This window comes from Electrophorus electricus, chromosome 21 (assembly GCF_013358815.1).
Source record: "Electrophorus electricus isolate fEleEle1 chromosome 21, fEleEle1.pri, whole genome shotgun sequence".
NCBI classification, from domain to species: Eukaryota; Metazoa; Chordata; class Actinopteri; order Gymnotiformes; family Gymnotidae; genus Electrophorus; species Electrophorus electricus.
The window spans coordinates 12,401,336-12,411,335 of NC_049555.1; the positions used below are offsets into that span (position 1 = coordinate 12,401,336).

Sequence of the window (10,000 nt, forward strand, 5' to 3'; positions counted from 1 at the left end):
ATGCAGATTAGCTTTACAAGCTGCGATCTGGGACTCGGCCTTTACCTAAAGTAAGTCTAAGCAGATTAGCGAGCAAGTGTGCAGGGTATGTCTTCAGGACTGGAGTCTTCATGTTCCCAGGCTGTGCCCAGGGAAGTCGGCACAGAGAAGACTTCCTCCCCTGGGGTGTCAGCGGAGAGCACGATAACCAGCCGGAAGGCCTTAGAAGGATCCTTACTTTGAGGTGTCGCTATGAGAAGGACGTTGACTTCCTTTGAGACCCTGTCGTGTTGTTCTGTGAGACTTCTGTCACCTTTTTAACAGGTGTGACCAAACACCGCGCCACCGCCGGGCAGGTGTTCATCTCTGGATATTCTTCTTTCTTTCTCACGCTGCTTTTCGTTTCAAACGATCCTTCGCTCTTTCCTTGCTTTCTCTCTTTGTGGCTTGCCCTCTCGTTTCCGTGGTTACAATGGAATGTGAGAATGTGTGGCTTATAATAAATCGTCCACCAGAGTGTGATTTGAGGACCAGTCTGGACGTAACACACACGCGTGCCCTCCTGAACACGCGTTCTCCCGCACTGGAGCACCCCTCTGTCACCTCAGGAATTTTGCTTTTTTTCTGTGGTACTAACATCTTAATGTGCCAAACACCAGGGGGCCTGATCACTCACACACACCCCCACACCCCCAACCACACACCCCCACACACACACACACACACACACACACACACACACACACACACACTTGGCACTTGGTCACTTGGTCTTTGAATGTGTTGCCAGGTTAGAGCTGGCAAGACCTCATAAGTGTCTCACTGTGCCAATTTCAAGTCAAAAAGAAAGATGTTCTCATCATCCCTCTGTTGCCCTCTCCCTCCATCCCTCCATCCCTCCATCCCTCCATCCCTCCGTCCCTCCGTCCCTTTTCCCTCGCTCTCCCTCTTTCCTCATCTTTCTCTATGCATGTATCTCAGCTGAAACTACTGAACTTGCCTTGAGTTAAAGCTAAGCTCAACTGAGCACTGCCCTGAACGTGAGATAAAGTTGATACTTGATTTGTGTTTATTTCAGTTCAGTGTCAAGATGTGTCAGTCTCCAACTAGTCTCCTTCCTGCTCATGGAGTCAGATGGAGCCCAACATGTGTGTCTGTGTGTTGGTGTGTGTGAGTTAGTGTGTGCACGTGTGTTAGCTTGTGTGTATGTTTGTATTAGCATGTGTGCTAGTGTGTGTGTGTGTGTGTGTCTGTGTGTTAGTTTGTGCGTGAGGTAGCACGTGTGTCTGTGCGTGCATGTATGTTAGCGTGTGTCTGTGTGTTCGTGTGTGCGCATGTCTTTTTGTGTGTGTATTGGTGGTGCTATAGTGCAGTGTGTTAGACTGTGTCTGTGTGTGTGTGCATGTGTACAGCAGTGCTGTAATGCTGTGTGTTAGTTAGTGTGTGTGCATGTGTTTGTGTGTTGGCGATGCCATAATGCAGTGTTAGAGTGTGTGTGTGTTGGTGTGTGTGTTTCAGCGATGCCGTAATGCTGTGTGTTGGAGTGTGTGTTGGAGTGCATTTTAGCGATTCCGTAATGCTGTGTGTTGGAGTGTGTGTTAGAGTGTGTGTGTGTTGCTGTGTGTGTGTTAATGTGTGTGTTTCAGCGATGCCGCAATGCAGTGTTAGAGTGTGTTTGTTAGTATGTGTGTTTCAGCGATGTCGTAATGCAGTGTGTTAGAGTGTGTTAGTGTGTGTTTTAGCGATGCCGTAATGCAGTGTGTTAGTGTGTGTTTCAGCGATGTTGTAATGCAGTGTGTTAGAGTGTGCGTGTTAGTGTGTGTTTCAGTGATGTTGTAATGCAGTGTGTTAGAGTGTGTGTTAGTGTGTGTTTTAGCGATGCAGTAATGCAGTGTGTTAGTGTGTGTGTTTCAGCGATGCCGTAATGCAGTGTTTTAGTGTGTGTGTTAGTGTGTGTGCTAGAGTGTGTGTTTCAGCGATGCCGTAATGCTGTGTGTTAGAGTGTGTGTTAGAGTGTGTGTTTCAGCGATGCTGTAATGCAGTGTGTTAGAGTGTGTGTGTTAGTGTGTGTGTTTCAGCGATGCCATAATGCAGTGTGTTAGTGTGTGTGTTTCAGCGATGCCGTAATGCAGTGTGTTAGTGTGTGTGTTTCAGCGATGCCGTAATGCAGTGTGTTAGTGTGTGTGTTTCAGCGATGCCGTAATGCAGTGTGTTAGTGTGTTTTTTTTAGCGATGTCGTAATGCAGTGTATGTGTGTGTTTCAGCGATGCCGTAATGCAGTGTGTTAGTGTGTGTGTTTCAGCGATGTCGTAATGCAGTGTGTTAGTGTGTGTTTCAACGATGCTGTAATGCAGTGTGTTAGTGTGTGTGTTTCAACGATGCCGTAATGCAGTGTGTTAGTGTGTGTGTTTCAGCGATGCCATAATGCAGTGTGTTAGAGTGTGTGTGTTTCAGCGATGCCGTAATGCAGTGTGTAGGTGTGGAAGCTCATTAAAAGTCTTTTAGCTCAGTGGGCTTCGCTAACTCTGCTTTTCCTTTCCTCACCTCTGCCTGCTACCTGCTCATAACACTGCTCATCTGCTGAGTGTGAAACACCATGTCTCGAAACACAGTTTCCACCACAGCTGGTGGGGCAGCGTGGGGGGTTTGGTGGAGGGCAGGGCGTTGAGTGTGGTGTTTGCTTGGGGGCGGGGTGTTGGGTGGGGTGTCTGGTGGGGGCAGGGTGTTGGGTGGGGTGTATTAATGCAGCAGAGGTGATGTAGGACCGGTGGAGAGATCTGTTATCCCATCGGCACTTAGCCTTCTTAGACACTTCATAACACCAGCCAGGGGCAGATCGCTTTACTGTGAGATCAACTGCAGAGGTCGAGCTGGGGACACGCCTGTTTGTGCTGGTCTGCTTAGCCGTGGTAAACAAACAAACAAATTAAATAAATAAATAAGCCCAGAGACAAAGTCCCCATTTCGCCATCCTCTTTTACTAGTTTCCAGTGAAACTTGAAGGCACAATATGTAGACTAGGACACTGTTTAGTTATTTTTGCATCCGTTTATTTTCATCAAAACAAATGATAGTGTGTTTTCTTAACATTAGGAAAACACTCTTTAATGTGTACCAGACACCGTATATGTAAAAACTATCATAACCTCTGACATTTGGGAGCCAGCCAGGTCTGTAGGCTGTTACGTGATTGGACGCGTTGCTCTCGTGCAGTTGGGTAGGGATGAATACGTTGACGTCAGATCCTCTGAGCAGGACTGGGATGCTGCAATACCTTCGAGTGCACTAGAGAGGGTTGGACGTGGTGCTCCGGGGTGCCATGTGGTGCGCTCCAGCTGGCTAGAAGAGCACACGGGAACGGATCGGAGGCTGCCTTCACGAACTCTGCGCCCTAGCGGCGCAGAGGGAGGTGCAGGGCTTGGTGTGGGCCTCCCTGGTTCTTTGCTAGTCCTCTCACTGCCTAGCTGCAGGGCAGGGGTGCCATGTCTTCAGCAGATGGCTGTAGCCTGCAGTGAGCACAGACTACAAATACGCAGTGCAGTGTCATTTCTTTAGGCGTATGGGTCTGGAACACGTGCGGCTCCAGGAAGCCTTCCGGCGTCGTGAACTCACCAGCGTGGTGTGTGTTTGAGGCAGTTTAGATTGTACGGTCAGGTCTGTGTCTATGAGGCTGGGTGGTCTATGCTAAACTTAGGTACAGTGGAACAGACAGTGCTAAGCTAAGCCACGTGTCTCACAAAACAATCCGGGATGACGGAGAAAGCAGAGTTCGTGTGAGGATCCACGTGTTGGGTTATGGGGCAAAGGTTGAGGTGTGAAGGGGGCAGGGTGGGGATGTGGAGGTGATACAGGAAGTTTTTTTGGGGGTAGCCAGACATTGTGACAATTGCATGTCACACCTCTCAGGACTGAAGGGACTAAGTGACTTCCTGACACCACTGAGTGTGTTAGCGTATGCACACAAACACACCCTAGAAGGCGTTTGTTAGGCTGTTAATCCTTATGTATTCAACCTCAGGTCGAAAAGGTTGTTTCAGGATATAACGGAAAAATACAGTTTATCAGCTATTACATATATTTCTTTAGTTGAGGCTAAGACCAACCTTGAAGGCACATGAGGTGACCTCTGGATGGGGAACCCCAGGTGGAAGAGTAGGTTAGTTTTTAGGAACGTTCTGGTGAAACAGTAACAGTAATGTGTATGTGACTCTTTAATTGGTCACTCGAGTAAAATACTGTGGTTGGGGGCGGGGGGTGGTTATTGGGGAGGACACTTGGAAATTTTGGTCTGGAACCTGATTAGGAATTTATATGGACAAATTTGAAAACTAGCCCCTAACATTTTGTACATCAGCATGTTGACATTAAAACAGAACTCACAGAATGTATTCTTTACCCTGGAAGTGTTTTAAGTTCTCTCTGTCTGACACAAAAATTGGGTATCACGATGGATGCATGCTTTGAGGAATTTGCATCTGAAGTCTCTCGAGCTTTGTGATAACAGTAATTTCAGTATTTAAGAGCTCCTAGTCCATGTGTGTGTCTGCTAAACAACTCTCTGAGCGGAACTCTGGCAAGACTCTCTGCAGCAAAAAGGCATGGACACACAGGGTCCCTGATGGAAAGCACCACTGTGCTATAGCACCCATGTTCCATTTTTTTCAATTTGTTTTCCAGTATCACCACCTTGTGGATAACTTTTTGCTTGCTAACCGTGAGCGAGTGAGTGAGTAGGAGAGCATATGTGAGGAACTTCTCCAGTTCTCCAGTTCTGAGGTGCTTTGCATCTAACAAAACACACAATAAAAACAACAAAAAAACCTCCATCAGCACCAGAATAAATTGGCCACAGGGTGGGTAGCTTGTATTATCCATAATGTAATAACATATTCTGCAGTGCAGTAATTTAATAATTGCTTCTTATCCTTTGGTTGTTGTGTTTCTTTTTTGTGTGTTCTATTTCAATGTTTTGTTTTGGGGTTTTTTTCAAAAATGGTATCATGCTAATCTCAAAAAAGGAAAGAAAAAGTCAATTTGAGATTGATATGCTTGAAAATTCTCCATACAAATAAGTAGAGACTGTGAGGACCATAGCAAACCCAGCACCCAGCAAGAAGAAAATGGTAGAAAGGAGGGAGAGAGTAAAGGAGAGATAGAGAGAGAGAGAGAGAGAGAGAGAGAGAGAGAGAGAGAGAGAGAGAGAGAGAGAGCAGAACCCTTACTAATAATACACCTCCATCCATCATCCAGACAACAAGCAATTAGCACATTCCACACTGCCCAACTTACATGCTCCATGCTAACCTCTGAGCTGTGTGTGTGTGTGCGTGTGTGTGTGTGTTTATGTTTTGGGAAGCACAGGGGAGGATAGTTTGTCTAAAAATCACGCAAAGGAGATCATGTAGATGTTTTTACATTTGGGTTTGTTAGGGATTTGATCTGGACATCCACATGATGATGAGGCCGATGATGGTGTGTGTGTGCATGTGTGTGCTTGGGGTGAGGGAGAGACACTCGAGCACCAGCCCTGAGAGCTTGAATACGATCATATACGGCACCACTCACTTCTCCACACAGCAGCAGGCCACCCAGGAAGAGTGCCGTAACATGACAGAGTGCTGGACGTTTAGCGGTCTGCAGGCTGCTGGATTTTAGGTTTCAAGCTGTTGTTGCTGCTCTTCCAGAACTCGCCAGTCTTCCTGACGCTTTAATAGGCCCATATCATCCAGTCATAAATCACGCCCGGCAAGGCATCAACTATCAGTTGTCACCAAACTTCCTCTCTAACAGGATGTGGTGTGTGAACTCGTGTTCACTGGTCTTTGGGCAAGTGTGCGTGTGTGTGTGTGTGTGTGTATCTGTGTGTGTGTGTGTGTGTGTGTGTGTGTGTGTGTGTGTTTGTGTGCTGTTTTTGCTATTGGAAGTGTTGTTACTGCCTACTAAAGTGAAGCCCAGTGTTCACTTCTCTCTCTCTCTCTCTCTCTCTCGCTCCTTTATAGGACCCATTGGAAGAGACTTGTGCTGAGGGAGTGAGTGATGAGCACTATCGTTTAGAAGGTAATTCAGAATGTTCAAATTCTTTCTCTTTTATTAACCTCTCATCCTTTCTCTTCCTACTTTTTGTGTCCAGCATGTTGTAAATGTGTTGTAAATGTGTTGTAAATGTTTTGTAAATGTGTTGTAAATGTGTTGTAAATGTGTTGTTGGCCATACCCTATGAGCACTTTAAATTTAGCCATGACAAATTATGTACAGGGCCTAAAAGAGTTGCAGCAACTGAAGAATTCCACAGAAGCGTTTACATGACAAAAACATCTGGATTGAATTCTGCGCTAATCAGGCTACACCCACTGAAGTGTGGGTTGAGGCTTCACACATGGCAAGGTGTGACTGAGCTTGAATTTCCCAAAGCAGCCGCATGGAAGCGGCAGTCACCCTAGGTAGACCAAGCATGTCAGAGATGACCCAAGATAAAACGAGACTAGCTGGTTCCTCTTTCCTCAGAAAGTGAAATAATGTGAAAAACGAATTAACGTGTAACTGCCCCCTTCATGTTTAGCCCAAGGACACGAAAATGGCTTTGGAATTACTTTGGATTTCCTCATCTCTCGAGTGAGACAAACATCTCCTGACAAACTAATGTGGAAGCCATTGTTTGTTTTCTCGCATGCCCTCGTCCTTCATCATTTGACCCCACCCTCTTTCTCTGCCTTTCTTTCTCAAGCTTGGCAGGTTTTTTTTGGTGTGCCTTTCTGTTCTGTATTAATTGAGACTGGAACCCTGGATTGAAAACTGAGAGTATCGCTCACTCTCTTCCTCCCTCTTGCTGTGTTTTATTCTCTTTGCTGGAAAAGAGCAGAAAGGTCATGCAGGTCACAACCAGGACTTAGAGATACTCCCTCTGCTAAGCCTTCTAGAGGTTTCCCACATGTGATTGGTTGGGCATGATCTGTTTGTGCAGCCAAGAAGTCATTACTGAGGTCATCGTTGCACACATAAACCCACCTTTAGCTCATACTGGAGTGTGATTACAGATTCTGTGATGTCTAAGGTCATTCACAGAGAGATGTGATTGGTTGAGAAAAAACATAGGATTTAGGTTGTTAACTGCAGGTCAGTGGTATCTTACTGATAGCTCAGTGAGGTCTCCTATCAATTATAATGAGTATAACTGCTATTTCAAAACTCACTGTAACATACTGTCATAAGATGTGTAAGATAATATACTTCTCTGTATGTATGTGACTTTGTATGAAAGTGTGTAGATCAGGGAAACCATATGATGATATGGAGCTCGGTAACCCTGTGAAGTCCTGGTGATATTTTAAAAATATGTCAGTCCTGTTATTCTAGTATTCATTTTGTGAATGTGGGCTGTTGAACATTTGATTCAGATGGTCCTTCCAGAGCAGAAGTTTGGCTGAATTGGATTTTAAATTCTCATTGGTGGGTTTTTTGTTTTTTTTTGTGTCAGTAATGCTGATTTTGTAGACTGACTGCTGCAGACCCAGAGGACTAGGGAACATGGAGAGCCAGGGGAATGGGGAACATGGAGAGCCAGGGGAATGGGGAACATGGAGAGCCAGGGGACTGGGGAACATGGAGAGCCAGGGGACTGGGGAACACGGAGAGCCAGGGGAATGGGGAACATGGAGAGCCAGGGGAATGGGGAACATGGAGAGCCAGGGGACTGGGGAACATGGAGAGCCAAGGGACTGGGGAACATGGAGAGCCAGGGGACTGGGGAACACAGAGAGCCAGGGGACTGGTGGGCAACAGGGCTGATGGCTGGGATCCAGCTTGACCAGAGTGTGACCCCTGTAACCCCACATATGAGCACACAAGAGCTGGCATGAGCATGTGCGTGAGGAGCAGGATAAAGAACTTGAAGAAAGAGCACAGAGGGAGAGCAGACGTGAGGTAGTGTGGAGGCCAGAGAGGGGAGAAAACTCCACACACCCTTCTCCTCCTGCTCCAGGGTGATCCTCGCATGAGGACAGTAGAGAAAATTCCTCTTCAAATTCAGAGGCCTTGTGAAACTCGAAAGGAGATGGAAAACGAGTGATGGGTTCCTTCTTTCAAATGTGTGTTTTCAAAAATGTACGCGCACATGTGTATGTGTGTAGGTATGTGTAAATGCTATTGTGTGTGTGTGTGTGTGTGTGTGTGTGTGTGTGTGTGAGTGGGTAGGTGTGTCTGTATGCGTATTTGTGTATGTGTGAACATGCATGCGCATTTGTCTGTGTGTGTTTGTGTGGGTGTGGGTGTGTTTGTGTGGGTGTGTGTGTGTGGGTGTGTGTGTGTCTGTGTGGGTGTGGGCGTGGGTGCATCTGCCTTCATTCGACATGTGTGTCATTGATCTTACAGAGCTTACAGAGTACCTGTGACAGTGGATTACGTGTCTATGTGTGTGCTTGCTTGTGTGTGTGTGCACATGTTTCTGCATGTGGAGGTGCACATCTGTGTGCACATGTCTGTGTGTGTGTGCGTGCACTTGCGTCTGTGTGTGGGGGTGTGTGCGTGCGTGCAGGCATCTGTGTGTGTGTGTGTGTGTGTGTGTGTGTGTGTGAGTGTGCGTGTGTGTGTGTGTGTTCGTGTGTACGTGTGTAACCCCTTCAGGTCACTCATTACCCCTCCAGATAAGTATCAGTGAGACATGGCAGGCTAGCCTGCGAGAACATTTCTGCCCTCACTCACAGTCTTGCTTTTGAGTATGCACCCTGATCAAAAGCCCAGAGCCGCTGCTATTTCCCGCAAAAACGTCTATAAAAGCTCCCTGGGACGATTCCTTTCATTCTCTGGTGCTTTTCTTTCTTTTTTTACCACTTCCTCCACCCCCCCCCCCTCTCTCTTTCTCTCTCTGCCGAGGGACACGACAGGTCCTCTTTGATCTAAGCAGATCAGCAGAAGAGAGAGACATAGAGAGAATATAGTAGAGAGAGAGGGGGAGGTGAGAGAGAGAGAGAGAGAGAGAGAGAGACTGTTGTGTATGCCGATCTCTTTTGGCTCACACAACAAACACAGTGTTAGATTTGACTTTGCTTAATTAATTAGAGGTTCTGTTTAACAGACGGACTGATCCTCAGCCAAAAGGTTCGAGAATGGAACTTCAAAGCATGGGGATTGGGGGCAGGGGGGAGGATTTAGCCTGCAGGACACAGGCTGGCGCACGACCACAGTGGCTCCCCTCACAGTGCTACCTCGGATCTGCCGCCACCGTCTGCGACACACAAATTCGTAAAACCAAAAATGCGCGCAGCACGATCACTAAGAGATTTGGTAGGCCTAGGAACGCCAAAATTTAGTTTGCTGAAGTCTGTTAAATGTGTGACTAGAGTACGAGATGTAAGGAGCCTACCAAGTAGTGTGTGTGTGTGTGTGTGTGTGTGTGTCATGGGTTACCTTGTATGCACGTCAGGACAGCAGTGAAAGTAACCTCTTGACAGACCTTGGTGTTCACCAGTGTGTGATTTAGTATCATAAGGTTTAGATAGTGTGTGTGTGTGTGTGTGTGTGTAATAGTGTATAGTAATATCCACTGAGAATTAGAGGATGGTTTACTACTTACACTGATTCACTTCTGATCATCTTAGTTGCTTTCCCATGCTCTGCAATCTTTTCCTCTATTTGTGTGTTTTCTCACATCCTGAATCACCTCTAAAAAGACTTGTGACTGGTCCCTTTTGTCCCACCCTCTCTGTAGTTGCCCTGCCCCCTGAGAAGATTGACAGCTGCACTGCAGAAGAGAGGATACAGGAGCGAGAGAGCGTCACTCCCACTGGCCCACACAAACAGCTACAGTTTGAGGTGATAATATGAACGCACGTGCACGCTTGGACTTCCGACGCTGCCCAAACTTGCCCTTATACGGCCCGAGCAGTCTTGTTATTTCATGTAACAGATGATAGTAGACAGAGCTATTCTGAACACCTGCATGAGGACACACATGTTGATGCTGATGTGTTTTAAAATCGTGACTGTTATACACTAATAGGGAGTCAGATTGCTTTGATCATGACAT

General features: G+C 46.6%; 1 protein-coding gene across 1 annotated transcript in view; it reads left to right on the plus strand.

Annotated features, from left to right (window-relative positions):
• Positions 1–10,000, plus strand: part of nkd1 (NKD inhibitor of WNT signaling pathway 1) — a 30,109-nt gene that overhangs the window by 14,255 nt on the left and 5,854 nt on the right. The window contains exons 4-5 of the mRNA XM_027022819.2: positions 5,979–6,036; positions 9,683–9,786. Of these exons, the coding sequence (XP_026878620.2) occupies positions 5,979–6,036; positions 9,683–9,786 (162 nt within the window). The remainder of the gene's footprint in view (positions 1–5,978; positions 6,037–9,682; positions 9,787–10,000) is intronic.